The sequence below is a fragment of the Cyprinus carpio genome, chromosome A20 (genome assembly GCF_018340385.1).
Source record: "Cyprinus carpio isolate SPL01 chromosome A20, ASM1834038v1, whole genome shotgun sequence".
Lineage (NCBI taxonomy): Eukaryota > Metazoa > Chordata > Actinopteri > Cypriniformes > Cyprinidae > Cyprinus > Cyprinus carpio.
Genome location: NC_056591.1, coordinates 16,128,588 through 16,152,355, shown reverse-complemented (window position 1 = coordinate 16,152,355; position 23,768 = coordinate 16,128,588). Strand labels below are relative to the sequence as shown.

General features: G+C 37.4%; 2 protein-coding genes across 3 annotated transcripts; both read right to left on the bottom strand.

Moving 5' to 3' along the window:
* Positions 1-4: 4 nt before the first annotated feature.
* On the bottom strand, positions 5-11,527 carry LOC109112776 (disintegrin and metalloproteinase domain-containing protein 17-like). Of its 2 annotated transcripts, XM_042777824.1 has the most exons (19): positions 10,512-11,527; positions 9,724-9,856; positions 9,504-9,634; positions 9,305-9,393; positions 9,037-9,229; positions 8,706-8,833; positions 7,571-7,657; positions 7,379-7,489; positions 6,300-6,444; positions 6,115-6,206; positions 5,891-6,043; positions 5,596-5,795; positions 5,289-5,392; positions 3,692-3,826; positions 3,473-3,603; positions 3,242-3,320; positions 3,075-3,163; positions 2,530-2,586; positions 5-2,442 (listed from the first exon to the last, which is right to left on the bottom strand). In XM_042777824.1, the coding sequence occupies exons 1-19, from the start codon at positions 10,597-10,599 to the stop codon at positions 2,059-2,061; spliced, it is 2,529 nt and encodes an 842-aa protein (XP_042633758.1). In that variant the 5' UTR covers positions 10,600-11,527; the 3' UTR covers positions 5-2,058. The 2 variants fall into 2 exon arrangements, with proteins under 2 accessions (XP_042633758.1, XP_042633759.1); XM_042777825.1 differs by lacking the exons at positions 9,724-9,856; positions 10,512-11,527 and having other exon boundaries at positions 9,305-9,426; positions 9,504-9,617.
* A 358-nt stretch (positions 11,528-11,885) lies between these two features.
* LOC109112779 (14-3-3 protein zeta/delta-like) lies at positions 11,886-23,455 on the bottom strand. Its single transcript, XM_019125678.2, has 6 exons — positions 23,313-23,455; positions 22,170-22,606; positions 16,953-17,076; positions 15,194-15,357; positions 13,111-13,206; positions 11,886-12,934 (listed from the first exon to the last, which is right to left on the bottom strand). The coding sequence occupies exons 2-6, from the start codon at positions 22,461-22,463 to the stop codon at positions 12,875-12,877; spliced, it is 738 nt and encodes a 245-aa protein (XP_018981223.1). The 5' UTR covers positions 22,464-22,606; positions 23,313-23,455; the 3' UTR covers positions 11,886-12,874.
* Positions 23,456-23,768: the final 313 nt, after the last annotated feature.

Below are 23,768 nucleotides of genomic sequence, written 5' to 3'. Positions count from 1 at the left end.
GCGCTTACATTTCAGTACAACTTGAGGGTGACACTTTATTTAAAAATGAAGGCTTGCAAAATATACCAAGTTATACAAATATCTAACACACTGATACAAAACACTGTCTTAATATTCAATACTTTCTCTCTTGTGCCATCACCACATTGTGAGGAACCATGCAGTCGGAGTATTATGGGCACATTTCTTAACATCAAAAAAATGGTTTCACAGGATTTGACACCAGAGAATAACAAATATAGCACGCTTTCAGGGTTGGATGATGTAATAAGATCTAGTACTTAGAAATGACACTAGTATGCTTGGTATTCTACAAGATTAGCACCAATACATTCCCAATTACATTGCTGAATAAGATTCGAAGGTGACTGTACAGCCATCTATAAATGACATTGCCATACTCCCTTTTTGAGTTTTCCTGTAGATTATATTACAAAACACAGAGTTAAACTAAGATTTCACAATACAAATAAAAAATAAAATAAAATACAAGGCACTTTGGATGCTGATCTCAAAGCAGTGTTCATCAGAACATTCTTATGGGAGCCGCTGCAAGATACATATTCTTGCATACAATCATGAACATTGTCTAACTTGTCTTGTCTTTTGATTTAACTAATGACTTTGGTGTTTCATATAAAGCCAATGAGCCAAAAACTTTCCTATTTACCAAATATCTACAAGACCTGCTGGTACAACTGTTTCCAGAACAACAGAAAGAAGAGACAATATCTGAAAATATCAAATTCCCCGAAAATGTCAGATTGTCTTTTGCAAACAATTAAAAGCAAGAACAGAAGATTGTGTTCTACAGAGAATACAAAACAATTTGCTGGTGAGCGTCAGAGCACATACACATAAAATATCAAGTAAAATACAACAGGTGTATTCATAACATAATGCTTCTCTTGATCTGTTAGCAACCTCCTAGACAAAAACAGACATGAAAACGTCTTAGTATTGGGCAGTCAAGCTTTAACAATGAAGCTGGTCATGTGTAGATAACGCTGATGAGTCCGAGATCCGGTATGTGTGTGTGTGTGTGTGTGTAATTAAGTGTGCATACTGCATAATTCTAACAGGACTGATAACATTGAGTTCCTATCTAATGCCTAGTTACTGAATGATTTGTGCCTTCTGTGTCTGGTGCTCTTAAAGGGATAGTTAACCCAGAAAGGTGATTGACCCAACATGTGCTATAGTGTTTTAAGGCTATGCGATAGCTTTGTGGAGGAACAGACCAAAATTTAGATAATTTTAGATTGGTCATCTATATTCATATGTTGTATTCATGAACAAAGCAGCAGTAAATGAATCACTATTGTAAGTCTGGTGCACAAAACCAGTCTATGTTCATGAATGGGACTGAAGATCAACTCAATTTAATGATCCAGTTGCAACAGCTGAAGTGGGGACGTGAATGGAAATGGAAACAAAAAAGTAGGGTGGGGACTTGGTTCTATCCATCATTTGTTGAATGGATAGAGGCAGATCTGAATGCATATGTCCAGCATACATCACAGGAGATATGTGTGTTTCAAAAAGCAAATTATGAGGTGCTAAAAAAAAGAAAAGAAAATTATATCAATAACATGCATTTAGAAAATAGATTTCATAACTTCTTTAATAGCCGAAAAAAGTCTGTTCCTCACACAATCCTATCATAAAGTTTCAAAAGACTTGGTATATTGTGCACAAGTCTTATGAAACATTTCAGTGTTGCTTTTGCATCCTTATTTATTGTGAATTTCTCGGGAAAAAGACCAGCGAGACATTGAGACACTCTCTCCTTCTGAGCTCCCCAGAAAACAAAGTCATTCAGCTTTGGAACGACATGAGGATGAATAAATCCTAAAATGTTCATTTTTGAGTAAATTATCCCTTTAAAACGCACTGCATTCTGGTTATTTTCAATACTGGTGCTGTTAGCACACATTGCAGTTCAATGCTTATGTAATGCTTGTTCTGCTCAACTTTGAGCATTTCCAATCATATTCCCTTAGAATATTGTTCATTCATAGTCACATTTCTTTTTCCCATTAATTTATACAATTGCACTTAACATTCAGTCTCCTTGCTATTACTCCGTGCATGTCTCTTTACCCCGAAGGACATGGCATTCTCTCGGTTCTCGGTCAGATCGTCAAAGGAGCGTGACGCTGAGCCGGAAGTAGGGAAGTCTTCTCCCAGGGCTTGTTCATCCAGGTGGGAATCATAGCTGGGATCTTCTTGGATGGTGGCCATGCGTTGGGGCTCTGTTGTAGGGAGAGCACACGGGGTTGGGGATGGATCTGGAGCCACCTGAGAGATGGAGACAGGGGGTGTGCTGGTCTGCAGAGGTCCAGACGCCTGGAAGCGTGGCACTGCAGAGGAGCCTGAGGATGTGGGTGGTTTGAAGATCCGCACTGAGGCGGATTCTAGACTGCTCAGGAGCTCTGCATTCTAGAACAGCACATTAACAGTATCATTTGTTACACTTCATAATATGTTAAAGAAAATAATCTTTTCGGTTTTCTGATTGGTACTTACACTGGGGTAGAAGAGTGATTTTGTGTTCAGCTCATACTGCTGGTCAAGTTTCTTATCCTAGACAAAGAGATAAAGGAATGTTCACAAAACCTTTTTTTTGGACTTCAAATTTATTGCATTTAATATATGAAATATTTATTGTTTGTGCTCTTTTGCTTTGAATTCAATCAAGTATTTTACTTTTTTTTATGGTGCGAAAAAGATCTTAAGCTTTGCTTTTGGTGTAAATAGATGTTTCGTTTGCGATTCATTTAACCTTTTTGTTTTGCTCTTGGTGTCAAAATACATTTTGTTTGTGATTCATTTAACTTTTTATTTTTGTTTTTGCTGTAAATACACATTTTGTTATGTGATTTATTAATTTTTTTGTTTTAGTCTTGGTGGAAGCAGAATTTTCCTCTGATTATTATTTATTTTTCATTGCACTCTCGGCATAAATAGTCCTTTAGATTATAATACATCTCAAGGTCAGTCTATTATAGTAGCAGAACCTACATTTTCTCAGAGCTACAACTAGCTGTCAGATGTTAGTGGAAATGACTCACCACACAATGGACCAGAATGCTGAGAGGGATCCAGAAAAGTAGTGAGAAGACCACCACTGAGCCAACAATGTTATCAGCCAGAAACTTCCCTGAGAACACAGACACAGGTCTCACTCCTCCATTGGATTTCAAGTGAGATAAAATCACTGTGTTCACAGATAACTTACCAAAAGTATTGATGTCCAACTTCTCAATGAAATCCCACAACCTCTCAATAACATCCTGGACTTGTTTCATGCATTTGCCCTGGGAATGAGAGGAAATGTTTTGATAATTGAACGCAAACCACTTCCAATTGTCAATTGGAAAAATAATAGAACTACTGCAAATGATCTGTGAATAAAAACAGCCTTTATAGACGTGTCTTTACATAACTGTAACTGTACGTTGGCACTCACCGCTCCATCACAAAAGCCCACAGTGCAGGGTTTGCCTTTCCGCAGATAGAGGGGGTTGCCCTTGTGATTCATATAAGGAGCACAAACAGCATTCTTATCCCTACAGCACACCTTACAAGAGTCGTTTGTCTCTGAAGAATTACATACAGGAAAAGTAAAAAAGATTATGATAATTGGAGATGTTGCAACAGTATTAGCGTTATCAGCAGGTCAGTTTACCATTGCATGCACACGACTTCCAGTTCTTCACAGCTTCACAGAACGGGATGCACTCTCCGTTCAGACACTGGCCATTGTCCACACAGATGGTCCCATCGGGGAGGCTCTCTGGAGGAGGGCACTCATTGCTGTGTCCTGTAAGAAGCAAGGAAGAATAGACTTTCAGTGAGGACAAAGGGCTAGACAAATGCAGTTAAACCTGGGTTCAGACTGCACGATTTTAGCCCCGATTTTGGCTCGCCGACAGGTTTTGAGAAATCGCCGACAAATGCCCAAAATCACAGGCAAATCGGTGCTCGTTCACATGAGTGACAATCACGCAGTGTGAATGTGCAAAGACGCGATCTGAGAGATTTTGATTTTGATATTTGGCATGCTAAATATCTGGACCTGTCGGCGATTCAAAATCCTGCTGTGTGAAAAGTGTTCTGACTGAAAACTACATCAGCGATGACTGACAGCCAATGAGAGAGCAAGATACGGAGCAGTGGAGCGTTCGGGGAGGAGTTATAGACCACAATATCAGCAAGCATGGCTTCGTTTCAGAAAAAAGCTTCTTCTCGGTCAATTTGGACCCAAGAAATGGAAGAAAAATTTTTAGAAATTTGGCAGGAGCACCCATGTCTGTTTTACGTTTCGTATTGCAAGCTTCTTGCGGGCTACCATTTTTAATAATAATCCCAGTCTCACGTGAGAAATCCACTCTTGCACGTGTTATATCGCATTGTTTCCTTGTCACATCTCGCATGTGTTTGGTTGTGAAATGTAGTTTGCGTGCCAGGCAGAGTTGTCGGCGATTCTTCCTATTGTAAAGTCATGCAGTGTGAAACCTTCTGTCGCCGATCCATCGTGCAGTGTGAACACAGCAGCGACTGAATGCTGGCCAAGACAATCATGCAGTGTGAAAAGAACAGTGACCCGACTACTTTGAAAATCGTGCAGTCTGAACTCATCTTAAATCTCATCAGTAAGGAATTTTGCTTAAAGAAAATAAAGCCTGTTTTTAGCAGATTTTTTTGCATTGCAACATTGTTTACATGACATTTAAGCACATTTTCTTCCCAAGTTTTCATTAACATAATGCAACTCACAGTGTAAAATCTGTGTAAAATCTTTTGATTCTGGGTTGAAATATGACCTAGACATATTACTGACAGGTTAAATGAAATTTACACATAAAATTTTGAAAGATACTTTCAAACCTATTCTCAAGCAGTATTGTTATTCTTAACAAAATCTATTAAAAATCGCTTTTCAGCAATAAAATAAAAAATTATTATAAGATGAAAAACTTAGAAATGTTGTCTTGGCAACTAACTGAAATAGGGTTAAGAAATAAATTAAAGCTATATAGAAATAAAAAATATAAAAATATCTAATTAAAATGACAAAAGCACATAAAATTATTAAAGCAACCTAAACTAAAAAAAGGAAAACTAGAATTATAAATATAAAAGTGGATTCAAAATATTACTATACACTATACTATAATAATATATAAATAATACTAAAACAGTTCTCAATCTGAATTAATCAATTACAATTATTCAAGTACATCCAATTATCTAAACTTGGAGTTTGTCAGCTTTGGCCTCACCTGTACAGTAAGAGCTACCCTTGCAAGTGGCATTCATCGGCTCCTGACACACCTTGCCCTGCTTCTCAAACATGCAGTCTTTGCAGCATGCACTGTTCCTGTCACTGGTGTAAAGAAAACAAATGACAGAAGTTACAGAAAGAAACTGACATGAAAGAAACCCTATGAGATGCGAACGAACAATTCAACTTTTGGGGAAGATTTACAAGCGAGTAAATTACCACAGAATTTTCAATTTCATGTGAACCGTCCCTTTAATTCAGCATCTCTGTGCATTTTTTCATGAGGCCACATGGAGGAGCTGTACCTGCACTGCACATTGGGCTGCAGTTTGCAGTTTGACGTGCAGCAGCGGTCGCTGTTGAGGTGGAGCAGTCCGGGATCACACTCCTCGCCTTCCTCCACCCGTGAGTTTCCACACACATTGCTGTTCCTCTCTCTGAAGCAGGTGGAGGCCTTGGCCCTCAGTCTCTTTGCTATGGAGATCTTACTACAGTTTGAAAACAACTATTGGGGAGCACAAAATCAAAACACTTACAAAATGATCATGTGACATTCGGAACAAGAACACCAAGCTGAATCCAAATCACCAAAAGACGTACTTTATTGTTAGAGTGATCCCCGCTCACTGCAATGGGGTACATTACGTATCTGCCCCCCTGGTCTTCTCTGGGCGCGCAGTATGGCACATCATCTGGGTCATGAACAGCACCAAAGTTGTGGCCAAGTTCATGGGTTGTAACCAAGTCCGCTTCCTGTTGGTATATGGTCAGAAAATCGTTTACCAAATAAATAAATCAAGTACATTTGTTTGGACTTCACTTGCCTTGGTAAGAATGGTTTTCCCATAATTTTGGGTGCTGGTTAGTCCAGTGTTGAGGTATATAGCACGGTTGTCATTTCCTGAAGGAGGACACTCTTAAAACAGACAGACAACAACAACATAAAACAAAATGTCTAAGTGTGGTGAAGACCAGATTTATTCATTCATAATATGGTGTTTGCACTCACTCTCAGAGCAAAGACCTCCAGGAAAGCCTGGTTTGGAAGGAGCCACGTACGCCAAGCCGAGTGTGCCTTCATCAAAATCCTGATATGTGAACAGATGAGCCAAGCACACCTGGGATGCATTATCTGCGATGTCAATGCTAAATTGCTGCAGGGGGAAGACAAAATGACATTTTTTACTACATTTATAGCACAGCTGTTTAATCTGGACCTTAATCTCAAGGCAAATCAGGAACAGAGAATTTCTAAAGCACATTTATGGAATTGGTTTTCTATCTACAAGCAAAATCAGGTCTCGGGAACATAAGGACTACAAAAGAAACTGATTATTTTATTCAGTAACGATGCATTAAATTTATCAAAAGTGACAGCAAAGACATTTTTAATGATACAAAAAAAAAAACTTTCTATTCATCAAGCAATCCTGAAAAACTAAAAATTAATCAGCACATCTTATTATTGATAATAACAAGAAGCACCAGATCATCACATTAGAATGATTTTTGAAGGATCATGTGACGCTGAAAATTCAGCTTTACCATCACAGGAATAAATTACATTTTAAAATTTATTACATTAAAAATGTATTTTAATTGGTAATCATATTTAACAATATTACTGTACAATTTCACTGTACTTTTAATATAGTAAATGCAGCCTTTGTGAAATTTGATCTATCTTACCCACCTCATACTTCTGAAATCTTTTAAAATCACTCAGAGGTTTTAGGATTCACATTTCTCAGGTTATGACTATGAATCATTTAAGATGTAGAAGAAAATGTAAAAGTTAACCACAGACTTGTTTTAATCAAAAAGCCCACATGAATAGGCTAAATGATGGTAATTCTCCCACGGGTTTTAGGACTACAACTTTAATAACGTTTCCATTCTTTCTCTTTGATGGTCCTCTGCCAAAAAGTTCACAGGAAGAGATGGATAGTGAAACACAATAAACAAGTCCTCAATAATATTCTTCACTTTCAAGTAGAAGCACCTCTCATTGTTTCAAATTAGAACAGAATACAGAGAAGACGCTCTCATTAATTGATCCATTCGCTCCTACAGCTCCAGCTCGCTCACCTCCAGGAGCTTCTTGACGTCCCAGACATTTTTGCTCTTCACAGGAGTCCCTTCCATGTTGAAGTGGGCCCCTCCCGCCTCTACTTGTGTGGGTGTCTTGTTAATTATGATCTGAAAGAGACAAATTCATGTTTCTGGCTCCAAAATAGCATCTTGTTGTATCCAATGTTCTCCTTAAAGAACCACTCTTACCTGCTGAATCTGAACTCCATAACCTTTAAACTCCTCATCCCAAGATGTATTACGGTAGATGTCATCCACACGATCAATCAGCTCAATCTAAACACATCCCAGGCAAACTTGTAAGACATCTGCCAACAATTTTATCAAATCTTCCTCTCAGATGACAGGTTTTAAATGGAAATGTAAGGTCTAATACAATGATACTCAACCAGGGGACGGGGCCCACTTGGGGGCCTCAGCAAACTTTTAAGAGGGCCACAATATGACTTAAAATGATTCTATTCAAAGGTTTGGGGTAGGTAATGTTTAATGTTTTTAAAAGAAGTGTCTCATGCTCTTACCAACGCTGCATTTTTTCAATCAAAAAGTAAAAGTAATATTCTGAAATATTACAGATTAAAATAACCTCTATTTTAATACATTTTATTATGTAATTTATTCCTATGATGGAAAAGCTGATTTTTAGCAGTCATTACTTCAGTTTTCAGAGTCACATGATCATTCAGAAATCCTTATTCATTATTATCAATGTTTAAAACAGTCGATTAATATTTTTGTGGAAACTTTGATACATTTTTTTCCAAGATACTTTAATGAATATAAAGTTCAAAAAGACAGCATTTATTTGAAATAGAAATTCACTTTTTATCAATTTAATGCATCTCTGCTGAACAAACAAACCATGTATATCAAGCTCTAAAATATTTATTGAGGTAACAATTGCTATTTTGGAATAAAAAAGTTATTTTAAATCACTAATGTCTAAATTAATTGATGTAAAAGTGTAAACACTGAATAACATTCAATTATTGAAAATTCTGCAATGATAGAATTGCATTATTTGAATTATTTTTATTTAATTGAACTATTTTAATACATTGCCACTCCTATTTTCCATAAATAAAGTTTGAAAATGAGCAGCATTGTCATTACAGCTGAGAGTGGCCTTCAAATAATGTCTTTGATAATGTTGTCCATGAAGTCAAAAAGGATGATAACTACTGATCTAACAAGCACTGTCCTACTGAACTAAATGTGAGAATTTTAATACTCAATTTAAAATACTCAATTTGAAATTTGTCTGTGTGTGTCAGGAATAAGGCCCATTGACAATATCGAAAATGAATGCTTTTTTTTTTTTTACCAGGTAGTTGAGGGTGGTGCTCTCCTCATTACGGCCCATGTATTTGAAAAAACGATAGTCGGCCACAAGCAGCAGAGGGCAGGTGTTCTTACTGTGGTCCAGCGTCTGCCTTCTCTCTCTCAGGTGCCCTATGGAAGAGAAGCAATGGAGAGAAAAAGATGGTGAAAACAGACAAAGGGTGAGAAGATGGGAAACTTTATAAAGTGTCGTCACACATTACACTTGTCTAGATTCAGCTCTGATAAGCAGGAGTGTCAGGTCTACTTTAAACCAGATGTGTTGTTACAGAGATTGAAATTTCAAACCTCTACAAATCATCTCAAAGACTAACCATCCTCCTCCTCCTCTTCATCTTCATCTAGTGCTCTGGCTGCTCGCACACTTTCTGGAAGCATCTCACTGGCATCTGCACTGATGTAGCCGCACACTTTTGGAGCTGCCAGCCGGCTCACATTCCTGATGTCTTCTGAGCGATATACGAGCAGCCGATCGTCACGAGGGTTTTCCATAAACCTCCACAGTGGCTGAATGGTTTAACAATCAATGTACTGTCTTTGTTAAGGGGCATAAACTAAATCGTATTTGTGATGTTATAATACCTCGATGTTGTATTCCGAGTCATCAGTGAGAATATGAGCAGTGAAGTCATTGTCACCAATATGTGCTTGTACTCTGGAATTCTCCTCTCCTAGAAATCAAGGTAAAAAAAAAAAAAAAAAATCTATGGAATTACACATGCACAATTAGCTAGACTTGAAACATTTAATAAGTACTTTAGATGTTAAAACACAGAGTTACCAATGACATGGCCAGTGAAGAAGTTTTCTCTCTGGACCTCGTACATCTCTTGAGCGCCATCCTCTACTACCACTGCCTTAAAGTCATGAGTGAAGAGCTCTGTGTTGGTTGTCAGGTACAATTTAAAATGCCTGTGAAATATTTAGGAGAGTTTATCAAATGACTGAGCACTAATTTTGGCGGTGACATTGTGTCATGGTACATGGGTGATGAGTATCACCTCTGTAATGCAGTGAAACCGAGAAGTCTTTCTGCATGCGTTTGCGACTGGACGTCTCTCTTACGAACCGAATGCTGTTGAAGACTGGACAGCTGAAGAACATCAAAGTCTGACAGCAATGAGCTGAGCTGGTCTGAAAGAGGCACAGGAAACAACTTTACACATGCCACTAAATGAGACAAATTTATTTTTAAAGTGAATTTTCTGCTCAGGAAGAGTTCCTCTCAACTACAGCCACGGAATTTAAAAAACCCGGAGTGGATCATTAAACCCGGAGTCATAATTACAGAACGCTTTGAGTGGGGTGGCAAAATATCTATCACTCCACTCCACTCCCGCAAAGTTCCAGTCCGTGTGTTGTTTTGTGACAGCCAACCACTGAGGCTTTGGCTTCTTTTGGAACAATTTTCATTAACAGAAAGAGAAATAGACTAATTAAATTGCCATTGTTTTCTGCAGAATAAGTTATACTCATTATTAACTTTTTGTTTATATTGTTGTTTATAATACCACTAATTATATACAAATAACTAAAAGTAAGGTATTTTGGTGAAAAGTCTGGTTGCCATTGTAAACTCTCGTAAAATGCTTTTGCAGTTCAGTTTCTCAAACTGTTTGCTGAAAGTCATTCAATTTAATGACAAAAACAAGGAGATCGGAGATTTGAAATACAGTAAGGGTTTTGAAAAAGCGCAATATGGTTATGACGGCGTCACCAACACAACACAATCTTTCAATGCAAATGTATCCATGATGTTTTTAAAGTATTCCCATTCCCTCTAACTCACCGTACTCGTCGTCCAGGACATCCCTAATGGGTCTCCTTGAACATTCCGTCAGGAAAAAACACGCCAGAAAGAAAACGATGCGTTTCATGGCGAGGACGTTAATGCACCAGACAGCACTTCACACAGCAGCGGTGTTTAATCCCAGGGATTATCAATCTGCTTGAGATCAACATCTGGACATCGCCAAACAAACGCTCACATCTGGCTGGATAAAACAAAGCAACCAAGTATCAGTGGAGCATCAAAGAAGAAGAAAAAAACGCTCACTTCAAGACGCTCTCGTCCATGTCGCCTGATGTTATAAAGAAAAAAAGATTCACTCAAAACCAACATCTGAGTGTAGTGAAATACCCGGAAGTATTTAATGTGGGATGGATGGCTCCGATTCACCACGCGCAAGGAAATAACTATTAACTTTATCTATAGATCATGTTGAAAGAATTATTTAAAGAGTTGATTTTAAATTCACGCGTGACTTTACACGGGACATTTCAAATGGGTTTTAGTCAGTGTATCCGTGGTATGAGTTACGTAAGAGGATAAACTCTCGGGCCGTGGCTCAAAATCTTGTGTGCTGTCTATGTAGTCAGCATTTGTTCGGCGTCACAGTCGTGTGAGCGTGTGTCTAGGTAGAGCGCGCACTTGGTTTTGAGGACAGCCTCGGTCTCGTCCTGACACTATTTTTAAATTCTTACCTCAAACCCCATGAAATTCAGACCAGCGTCTAGGCTCATTTGGAGGACAGCCTATACAAGCAGGCGTAAATCTTTTATTTTAGGGCGATATTATCACTTACTCTAAGCATTAAGTTTATTTGTCATGAGTACTAATTATTTTCAAAGAACTGTTAAGCCATCTATAATAATGCCATCAAGAAGAGGAAGTAAACGCCCGAATTGTGGTGCAATATTTGTATTTCTCTGTCATTATGTCTCATTTTATTTAATGAAATCAAAAAGTTTAATGGCTTTTAGTCCACGTCTATGCGCCAATATGCTTCTGTACTAGTAAATGCTGACACTTTTTTACTTGTAGCAGACATTGTTTTTCCTTTTAGAATCATTCTACACTCGATCATTTTAACCAATCATTTGCTTTCTAGAATAGCACCATTTCATTAGACACTTCTGCAAAATGATGTAAACAAAAATGCTACTGGCATTAAAAAAAGGGGGGGGGGCAGAAATAAAAGCTTCTGCTAAATGACTAAATGTAAACGTAAATACACGTCCCATTTCAATAGGAAATATATCAATGTCCATATAATCAGAAATCCAGTCAATTACATCACAAAAAAAAAAAAAAAAAAAAAAAAAAAAGTCACCAGGACAGCCTGAGAGAAAACAACGAAACAAATTTCAAGACAAAACTGTATGGTTTATAAAATGGTCATTTTAATTCAGGTTACATAGCTGTTATGTAGGGCTTGTACATTTTCACAAGGCTTTGGGGGGGACTACAGTCAATGATTAGCAAGAACACAAGTGGTCCAAATAACTATTGACATCACTTGACAAATCAAACATCCTCTCAACATGTGCATAAACCTGCAATGAAAAGTACTAAACCAAACTGTGGAACAAGTATGCAGTATTGGTTCCCATTCCAGTGTATATTTTAAAATGGGCATGCATGATATTTTTTTCTTTATTCTTTTTTAATTATCACAAGACATTGCAAGGTAACACATTATAGTGAAAACCATAACAAGGCAGGAGTGTTTCGTGACCTTCATGAAGAAGACATGATTCAAATGGTCTATGAAAAGTGCATACTTGGCTGAGCAAAGCTAGCTGACTTGGTACATCAGACAATAGCCTTCCTGCTCTCAATACTAAAGCACAGGCCCATTTTAAGCCAACACTATGACAGTCAACAAGACATTTATCTCATTCAAGTGTATGTTGATCTCCCTAGAGAGACATATAATGGAGGGTGATATAGCAGGACAGGAACTAGCCATGCTTTGCATTTTGTGACCGACACTTCCAATGTTTCAGTTCACCAGAATATACACACTAGTCGCTTTGTCACAATTAAAGGACAATTGATTTTATGTGAGGCTAATACTTTTCTACAGCAGACACTGCACATATAGAAGGCCAAAGGACAAAAACACAAAACTGAGGAGTGGAAATGTTACTTTAACTTAATATTTACTTTCATTACATCCACAAGCCAGGTGGTGGAAAACGGAGAAAAAAAAAAGCCTGGACTGATTGGAATTCCCACACTCACAGCTTATTGGTAATGATCATGGGTTTACATGGCTAGAATAATCATAGGTGAAACAATAAGGAATGAAGAAGTGTAAAAAGTTTTCCAGGATTCATTTTCTTTCATTTGTGGACAGATGTGGGTGTTTAGTTCTCTCCTCCATCTCCTCCTTCGCCCTCATCTGCAGCATTGTCAGAGGTCCATAACTAATAAATAAATAAAAATTTTTTTACAAAAAGTTGTCTTTGAATACTGAACAATTATATTTTTAATTACCAACATAAATGATTGTAATATAACCAAAGCACAATCCTCCGAGAAAGTCTCAGAGAAAATTATTTTTGGTTGTCTGTAGGTCAGTATGACCTTCTTTGTAACTCACTGTGAGGTTGTCTCTAAGCAGCTGCATGATAAGTGTGCTGTCTTTGTACGAGTCTTCATTCAGTGTATCCAGCTCTGCAATGGCTTCATCAAAGGCCTGCAAGCACAAGGCCACAATAAGGTGAAGTATGTGAAGAACCACAAAAGTCAAGCCCCTGGTATGCGAACCATATGTCTGATGAAATTCAAAGCTTGAGGAAAAGCTAAAAATCCAGAAGGACAAGTGGGTAAAATTTCCATAGGAATTTCCCTCTGTTGAGTTCAAGGTCTAATTAAAGTTGAAGTGAGTATGTTCACAACTACCATCACCTAAAAGAATGAAAAAATGAGCCCCAACCTTATCTGCTCTTTTTTTTGAGAAAAAAATAAATAAAAATTGGAAAATCCCTGCTAAACAGATTATTACAGGTAGTTCCTCCTCAAACGCATATTATTGGTAGAGCTAAAAGCTGAAATGGTGAATAAATAAATAAATTATAGGCTTTACCTTAAAATGAAAATCATCATTTACTCATCCTCATATCATTCCAAACCATTAAGACTTTGGTTAATCTTCAAAACAAAAATTAAGATATTTTTATGAAACCTGAGATGTTTCTGTTCCTCATAAAGGTACAATCACTTCATATGATTAACAGATTTAATTTCAGTTTACATGATATTTGATCTATATTTGCATGTAGATTAGGGGTGTAAGAAAATATCAATACATGCGAGTATTGCAATATTATTTTGGCGATACTGTATCAATTCTCAAAAATGCAATATCGATATTTATATAAGTGTTTTGTACAAGGCACAAAAGAGATTGTCAAAAGCCATGCGGTGTGTAACGTGTAATGGCAACATCAAATATTCGAATAACACACACGTCTGTGGTGCATTACAACACCAAGGCCACCGGAGCTGATCGCGGCCACTCTAGTCAATGCTTGTGTTTATAGCAGCTACGCCGCAGCACATTCCAGAAGCAGCTCTCTACGCAAAAGATAGGCACCTACTAGATTTTTGACGGACGCTGCGTCCAAGCCACACATAATTAGATAATTGAAGATGTGATTTAAACGATTAAAAACAGGTACAAATCTTTTATCCTTGACGTTCATAACTAGACCTTGACATGATGTAAGTCATGAAGTGCACTTTTACTTTTGGAGTGAATTTTCAGATCCCATTGTGTGTTTTTTATTTTATTTCTTTAATTTTTTTAAGGTTTGCATATGGTGAAGTGTTCTTAATGACAGCATAGACTAAAATTATATTCTATTCCTACAATAAGAAATATTCCAATATATTGCCTTGCTTGCAGTATTGTAACCCCTGTATCGTGATACGTATCGTATTGCCAGATTCTTTGCCGATACACAGCCCTAAGGTAGGTTAATATTTAGATGTAAATAATAGCTATAAATGAAACCTTTTTATCATATAAAGTGATTGTATCTATTCACAGGACTTGGATTAAACCATGTGATTAATATGGATTCTTTGGAGTTTTGGTTACCTGGACTTTCAATTAGTGTTGGGCGATATGGTCATTTTTCAAATCATCATATCGCCAACCCGTGAGATTGCCAATACACAATAACATCTCTGTACTATCATATGTCATATGCTGTTTGATAACTATTTGGTGTTTGGGCGCACGAGAGAGAGCCTATGGAAGCACCAATAATCAAAATAATATACTTTCAAACAGCTATTTGATATATATTTGGATACACCAATCATATATCACTATTAGGACCGCGCATGCTAATATTGTCTTGACTATCGACAAAGACATCTGCTATCGTCAATATCTCTGACTATTATCGATACACGATACTATCGTCTATCGGCACAACCCTACTTTCAATGGAGGGACAGTTAGCTCTCTGGTTTCATTAAAAAAAATATCTTAATTTGTGTTTCAAAGTTTTATAGGTATGGAATGACATGGTTTTCATTTTTGGGTGAACAATCCCTTTAAAGGCATGAGATAAAGGCATGAGATAAAATGACAAAGACAGAAATGTGAACAATAATCAAACTGACAAATTAAATTAATAGCAACGCAGTGGTGTTGTCATCTAAAGACCTACTTGTTTGGCCAGTGCGCATGCCTGCTCGGGAGAGTTGAGGATCTCATAGTAGAAAACAGAGAAGTTGAGAGCCAATCCCAGACGGATGGGGTGTGTGGGCTGCATCTCCTTCTTACTGATGTCAAAAGCATCCTGGTAGGCACCTTGAGAGTTGGTTATCGTGTCTGAAGAGACACACACACACAAAAAAAGTTACATAAAATAAGTGATAGGTAAAAAAAAAAAAGATAGCTAGTAGCAATGAGTTAGTGATTTTTGTCTCAAAAACAAATCCTACTATCTATGCTGATATGTACATCTGGTTGTAATAAAAACAAACTCAAGGATATGATGTCAGTTTAATGTACAAGTTTGAATACGAATATAATGGTACAAGAACACATAAGCATTATCAATTACAGAATGCCTTGTGGAAATCTCAAAACATCTAAAGGTATAAAAGGCATAACCCTTAAGGTCGAGATGGTGAAATATCCTCCAGCATTAGATGCTTGGAAATGTATGGTGAGGCATATTCTGAACTGGTTCTCTATGACTGCTCCTGTTCTGTAGCCTGCCAGAAGGGGAATTAAAGGCCCCAGAAGGACAAGCAGCTGATCAAGGACTGTGCAGAAAACGCCCCATAGCAGCAAAATACTCGGCACAGAACCCAGACTCATTCATCCTGAACTTTAAGTCCAAAGACCCAATTTGGCCCAGAGCAAGGCACAAGATGCAGCACTGATGAGGTCTCCCAAATACAGACCAAATTTGTGTAATTCACATCTGAGATGGAACATTTGTGCTTAAATATGAGAAAACAACATGCATATGCAACCCTTTCCTTTAGTGGTGGACCGATATATCGCCAAGCAGAAAAATTTATCGGCTGATGCCGATATTTGAAAATGTCAAATATCGGCATCAGCCGATAAATTTTTCTGCTTGGCCGATATGTTCGAGGCGGGACTTTTATTTTGACGGCGCTGAGAAAGGCAGTGCCTGAGTGCACACAGCTCACAGTCTCCCTCTTGTTCACTGTCGTCGTTAACAGTTCTGTTTAATACGGATAGAAATCTGTCCAATAATCAGAATGTTTAAACAAAGGAATTAGTGTATACAAAAAGTATTGTAACAATTTATTTTATATTAGTAATAGAAAGGCAAACATTATAATACTTTCTCGTTTGCGTCAGCATTAAGCAAATACACATTTATATCATTTAAACAAATCTTTGAATGGCTAATGAACATTTAATTTCACAAACTTAGTCGAATCCAGCTGTGAGATCTTGTGAAGTGTGCATTTTTATGCAGCATGATCACGTGTTCTCTGTGTGATGGTCGGTATGTGTGAATTGAATGCTTTAAACATTAAACTCATGATTTCAAATTAGCTGTGCTTTATGCATTTGCCCACTGCCATATTCATGTCATTTTCACAGTGTGCTGTATGTAAAATGAGTGTTACCTTGGCTTTATTTGAAAAATATGATTCCAAATGCACACAAACTTTGCAGAATACTGAGAGCTTGTTGGTTTTTTATTGAATATTTATTTGTGAAAATACTTTGTCATCTAAAGTATAAGTGTTTATTTTACACATTTATTTTTTTAATCCATTGTCAAATCATTTTAAATTTCTTAAATATTAATTTAAAAAAAAATTATATATAGGCTTTATATCGGCCCCCCTGCTTTCCAAGATATCGGCAGTCAAAAAACCAATATCGGTCGACCACTACTTTCCTTTATAGCAGAAAATCAGTAAGACACTTACCCTTCTTGTCATCTCCTGAGGCAACCTCAGCAAGATATCTGTAGTAGTCACCCTTCATCTTTAAATAGAAGACTTTGCTCTCAGCATTTGTTGAGTTCTTGATCAAATATTTGCCCAGCAGTCCCTAAGGGCGGGTAGAGAGAGGAAGTATAAGGATAGACAGATAGAGAGAGCTTGTTTATCTACTTTAAACAAAACTGTTACAACAGAAGCAATTAATTAAGATGGAAATGGCTGACATGAAAAATATTAACTGAAAAAATAAGTACAAAATTTCTCATAAGAACACAAATTCCCTTCCACTCAAGTCTGAGGCTAGTACACTGACATATTCAGCATCCTCCCCAGTTTACCACATTCTGGGCGTTGGTGGTTCAGTAGGGCTGTTAGACAAACCATGCAAACACAAATAAACACAACTGAAAAGCACAGAACGGTGCAGACTTCCTGTATGACACCCCAGCCCTTTCAATGCTCAGCCTGTCATTTTACATCTGTTGTGCCAACTGTGTGCATTTCCCCACTGTGAAATAAAAAACAAAAGAAAGGAATTAAGGAGGACACTAAAAAGAGAAGAAATTGAAAAAAGAAAAATGAAGAAAAGAAAATGACTTTGACATGAAAATTGACATTACTGCATTTAATCTAAAGAGGGTCATGTACTCTGGCCCCACATGACCCTGCGATTGCACAGTCTGAGCAGCAGTCACATCACATGTGCTTCCTAATGCCCGATTTAACAGCACGTCTGAGCACTGCAACACACACCCCTCACAACAACACAGACACGGATGTGTCAGAACATAAAAGCCACTGTCCACATACAGGCAATAAAAATTAAACATTACAACATTTAAATTGAAGAAACGGTAACACTTTCTGGATTTCTTCCAGGTTTTTATCAAACATAAAGCAAATATGTGACCTGAAAAGTAACTAAACATTAATGGAATAAAGGTCACCTTGGGGGTTGTGGAACAGAAGAAAGGGAAACCACATGCAGTCAATCTCATGCAAACCAGAAACACTCTACTAACAGCTACTGTATCCTGAACAAACAGACCTAGAATTAGAGAGTCTCTCAAATGACCTAAAAAGTTCATATTTAATAATAATAATAATAATAATAATAATAATAATAAGATAACATGTTTTTGAAAATATTCTGTCTTATTGAACAGTGGTTCTGCTTAAAAGTTTTGTAGAAACAATGGTACATTATTTCCAAGATCCTTTGATGAATAGAAAGTTGACAGCATTTATTTTAAATAGATTTTTAAAAAAACATTATAAATGTCCTTACTGGCTCTTTTGAACAATTTAATGCATCTTTGCTGAATAGAAGTATAAATGAAAAAAAGAAAAAAAAAAAAAAAAAAAAAAGAGAAGAAAATCTTGCTGAATTTTTTTTAACAATTGCGTATGTTTTATGCAGACTACCACATTCAGACATCGTGCCATGATGCCATCAGTTCATTCCAGCAGTTATGCATCAAGAGGACAGTCCTACAGGGGCCCCCCAGTGTTCCCTGCCTGCTGTTTACAGCAACTATAGTTTAAATGCTAATTGTCAGAAAAGCAAGCATGATATTTAATCCAACTTTACACATTAATCAGTTTCACAGAAAATCAGCACAGCTCTAATGTCTATGAAGCTTTAATGTCTCTGTGCCATCCAGCTGGTACCGCCTCAAGAAAAGGAACTGAAACAAGATTTGATAATGAGAGCAGAAAATGTATGCAATGATAGCGATTTAATCTGCCCATGACTGTACAAAGTTGACTAACAGCAAACAATAAACATAAGTGAAAACAAGAAGGTAGTCACTCCTGAACCAGCAAATTTAAGCGTTTTAGCAACTTTGCCATACAATTCTCATTAAAACACTGCTGCTTTGTGTACAGCGTTACCGGGAAAACCGCTATTTTTACCACTCCAAAAGCAGCACCTAGGGGCAAAGAATGAATTTGCATTTTCATTCAGACCAACAGGAAAAGACCAACAAGTGGGTGGGCAATATGCTAATGTTTCATGTTGACGTCAGCGTGAAATGGCTTGGGATTAGTTTTAAAAATGACTTGTTTCAATGATTCAGAGTCGACTCTTTGTTTTGAGAGACAATAACTTTATACACAGTGCACTTTCAGATTTAAAACTTTGCAGGATGTTTTCATTCATTTAGAGCTGTTACACACTGTATGAAAGGTAATTTTCAAAAATCCATAACAGGGGCACTTTAATGCTCCCCTTCCCCTTTTCTTCAGCATAAAGAAATGCAGAGAAAACAGTGGCTGACATGATCATGTGCACGTCCATTTCCTGCCACCTCGTGCAACATTATAGGTGCGTTCCATTCGACCGTAAGTGGACTGCGAAGTGGACTTCACAGGCCAGGGTATTCTGCCATTTTAAGTGAGATTCCATTCCAAAGGGAGCGAACATGTTCAGTTCGAAGGGCACTGCGAATGGCGTAGGGAATAAGGGAACATCGATACATCACTTCATAGGAAGTGGAGAGAGAAAAACACCCAACTGTCATTGCGCTCCGCATCACCAGTCATAATTAACAAGGGAGCAGAGTGGTTAGAAGAGTTTTTTAAAGGCCCTGCAATGGAGGGGTTGCAATAAATGTTATTATACAAATTAGAGTATTTATGAATGGTTATGGCGATGAATGTTACATTTGCATATTGTATTTTATGAATAGGTGAAACTAAGTAAAACCAACGATAAACAACTGAGGCTCTGTAATTTTTTATTTAACTTTATCTCAGGAGAGTTAACTTTGAGGCTGGGTGCGGGAAAGAAAGCGCATGAGATGAGACCAGAACAATCTGTTAAAAGTCTAAACATACATTTTGACTATATTTATTAGATACATAATTGTAAATGTATTTTATATGCATTTAAATTTGAAATAAAATAAATTACAATATTTATGTTATATAATAATCTGTGTGTTCCCGTTGTCGCCTTTCTTTGATGATGTTCCAGGGCGTTCCAAATGAGCGATTATTGTCAGTGAAGTCCACTTCAACAGATATCCCATGCTTAGGGAGTAGGGAGCAGTGAACACTGCATAGGGACTCCGTCAATCAGAACGCACCTTATATGTACCCTGCCTACAGTATACACAATCACTCTCCATTCAAGGTTGGGCCACTCATGTTAAGGATACCCCTCCATGCAGACGGATTAGATACACAATCCTGAAACCCCAATAATATGCAACCCCATTTGAGTTTAAGTCAAGAAGTTGTAAGTTGCACTATAAAATAATAATAATCTGCCACTATGACAGCCTGGGTTGTACATTTTCCATGATGCCCTAGTTTTATCTGTCAGTAAATTATTGTAACACTCAGTATTTCTAATGAACAAGAACCTCTAATCTTTTAGACTCACCAAACACTTGCAAGTTGCAAGAATTTTTTTTTTTTTCCTGCTCTCGCAATATGAAAGACAATAGACACTGAGCTCTTGTGATCTGGTCACCTGATATAATTAAAAATAACCCATGATTTATTCCATCAGAATCACTCTTGAAATATCTCTTGTTTTAGGGTGAACTGTCCCTTAAAATTATCTGTTAGTCCATACATTTTCAGTTTTTGCAAGCTCTGCTCTTAATGCTCTTATTTACTACATATTTTATAAACACTTGACATGAATAGTCTTGTCTTTGCTGCAGCAGAATTTCAACAAATTTGAGAAGCGTGTCAAACAGATGACTGGGCTACCAGGAGAAACCAATACTGATGACACAGAACCTCACTGTAACTGCCTGTGGGAGGAGAGAGAAAGATGCTGTACTTCTGCCTGTAATACATATTGATTGTGAGAAGCTGAAGGCTTGGTTGTTGCTCTCTGCACCACTGCTCGGAGAATTCTCTAGTAGTCGCATGAGAGCCTCTTACAACAAGAGCACTGTGATCAAGTGCTAAGATATACACTAGAACACTGTATGTGCCTCGGCTCTATACAGTACTCATTTTGAGATGAATACAACTATTCCTAATACAAAGAAGTGGTGGGGAACATAACCACTGAGTTTAATGTTTGTCAATTAACACCAGTGATGACACTGCTGACAGTGACAGATCCCTGCTGGTGCTCACCAGCAGCTCCTCATCATCACTAAACCTCAAAGCGTCCATATGTATATGCCCATATAATCCTCCATATGTACTTATTGCTGGTATAAACTACAAGAACATAGTCAGTATTGAGCATGATTAGAATAAACTATACTGCAGTGAGAACAGCCAGGATATAGGCACTATAGATTATAGATGGTAATGAAAAAGTACCGAGAAAAAACAGTATAGATTTTTTCCAGCATACAGCATGTACAAAGTCAGTATTGAGTATACCAGCAAATATACAGCCAGTAGACTACTGCAAGTACATATTACAGCTTGTGAAGGTTACTATAGTACCGTAGCATAGTATAGTATAGTATAGCTAGAACATAGTTCACAAAAAAGAATGATAACTACAAAGATAATGATTTTAGCATCCACAACAATGAATGACACTGCAGTGTGCACTTTTAATAAACAAAATGTTATGTTTTCTGCTGATTTAAATGCTTGAGCATTTTAAAGTCTGGTGGATTCTAATTAGTTCTCAATGTTTTCATTGTCCATCTGCAGTAAAAAATTCTGAAAGTGATTTAAACTATATTGTTCATCTGTGTAACATTAGTTGTGGTGTGGACTTCCCAAGCATCATAAAATCAGAGTAGATATCATCACATTATCATCTTTGGTGTGAACGAGCCAGTAGTGCTATTGTAAAAATTAAATAAAAACAACCCAAAATAAATAAATAATAAATAAAAAAAATGAAAAACACAGAAATGTTATAAATGTAAAAAACATTTTAAAACAAATAAGTACTAAAATTATAACTGAAATAAAAATGAAGCTATATAGAAAACAATTGTAAAAAACAAAAAAATACAAAAGCACATACTAAAAGTGAAAACAAAATTAATTCAAAATAAACACTACAGTATATGAATAATACTAAAAACACTGTAACTGGCAATAAGTGTGTAACATAGAATGTCAATATTTACTATAGTTAGCATTTAGTGAGCATAGAGTGTATGCTATATATATATATATATATATATAAAAATAACCGATCTAGTAAATAGTCATAAAAAAGTATATGCTGTATATTATAGACATTATAGAGTAGAGCCTTACCAACACCTCGTTGCAAATGTCGCGTAATTCGGCCTCCACTTTCTCCCTGTACTCCTTCACCATCTGAAGCTTCTTGTCGTTGCCCTCGGTTTTCTGTTCAATACTCGAGATAACCCTCCAGGCCGACCTCCGGGCCCCGACGACGTTCTTGTAGGCGACGGAGAGCAGGTTCCTCTCCTCGTTGGTGAGCTCGGCTCCCTGCTCCGTCACCTGCTTCATGCACGCGGCCATATCATCATAGCGCTCCGCCTGCTCCGCCAGCTTGGCTTTCTGAATCAGCTCCGTCTTATCCATGATTTAATCGCACGACGCGGCCGTTTAAACTCCGGGAAATGGCGAGTCCGGCAAAGAGGGGAGGGAGAGAAAAACAGTGTGTAAAGGGGGAAGAGAAGAATCTGGCTGGCCGAAGCAGTGAGGGAGAAGCGTTCCAGGAGCACCTGAGGAGAAATAAAGCCTCAGATATCACTAACGCAAGCGCGCCACAGAAGCTGAGGGGAGAATTATGACAGCTTTAATTCATAACATGTTCATGGACAGATTTAGAAATATTGTATTTTAGCATATTTTCCCGGCTTTCAGCTTGTCAAAGAAGAAGTGTTATGTTATACAATTCATATTTTAACGTGCATTTAAATCATGTGAAGGGGTTTAGAGGCATGCGTCTTTATACGTTAGTCGCTACTGTTGGATTAACCTCAATTAAATCACAAAATAAATAGCATGGATATTTTAATATCAAATATAAACCCTTACATTTCTCATTTTGGGTTAACGTTACTCACGCTTGTCTAATCTATAAACCAGCCAACGGCTAAACTGCTACTAACGGACCGCGACGAGCGCCACGATTCCCTGTCACTTGCAGCAAAGCTGTCCGCTATTCATGTAAATAACTTAAACGTTGTTTAAGGTAAATAATGTAAATAAATAGCAAATTACTGCATTGGTTTTGAATAAACCGTAGTTCACCTGATAGCGCGTGCAAACTGATTTGGTTAGCTCGTGACAGCTAACGACTGCACTCCTGTCTAACAGGGCTTCTGCGTTTTCCGACATAACACCTGACAGAAACATTATCATATTCATTATATAACTGAAGTAATCATATACGACGGGGAAGATGAGATAAGAAAAATTTCCCACCTTGAAGAGCGGTACCAAACAGCTACTCCGCGACAGCTATATCCGCTTTGGGTTGGAGGGAGAAAAGATTCGCCTTCACCTCAACCGAACTGAAATATGGGCGTGGCTTTAAGAACACAAATCCAATCACGTCTCAGATATGCCATGCTTTCCAACGTCAGTCAGCCTAAATTGACCAATAATCGATAAGACATTGAAATAAGGGCGGGGTTAGAGGAGGACCACTCTGAGACCATGGGGTTTAGGTTTACTCCAATTACAGCAAAGTGAGAGGATGTCATCAGCACGATGGTTGAGAACACCCCACCACCCCCGATTCTTGGGCACTCAGCGGGCGTGGTTCGATTTAGACTTTAAACATGGAAAATTAACGATGTGCAAATGTTAGATATATTTACAACATTGTAAATGCAATATATCCATTTTTTTATTTTTGTCTTTTTACACTTTGATGCT

What these genes read in the sequence shown, in the direction of transcription:
- LOC109112779 (XM_019125678.2), bottom strand. Translation starts at nt 22,463, where the DNA reads ATGGATAAGACGGAGCTGATTCAGAAAGCCAAGCTGGCGGAGCAGGCG. An exon ending in ACATTTGCAACGAGGTGTTG is followed by an intron (nt 17,077 to 22,169) that starts GTAAGGCTCTAC and finishes ACCCGCCCTTAG; the next exon opens with GGACTGCTGGGCAAATATTT. An exon ending in CATGCGCACTGGCCAAACAA is followed by an intron (nt 13,207 to 15,193) that starts GTAGGTCTTTAG and finishes TTGTGCTTGCAG; the next exon opens with GCCTTTGATGAAGCCATTGC.
- LOC109112776 (XM_042777824.1), bottom strand. Translation starts at nt 10,599, where the DNA reads ATGAAACGCATCGTTTTCTTTCTGGCGTGTTTTTTCCTGACGGAATGT. An exon ending in TGAAGAGGAGGAGGAGGATG is followed by an intron (nt 8,834 to 9,036) that starts GTTAGTCTTTGA and finishes TCTCTTCCATAG; the next exon opens with GGCACCTGAGAGAGAGAAGG. An exon ending in GAAGTCGTGTGCATGCAATG is followed by an intron (nt 3,604 to 3,691) that starts GTAAACTGACCT and finishes GTAATTCTTCAG; the next exon opens with AGACAAACGACTCTTGTAAG.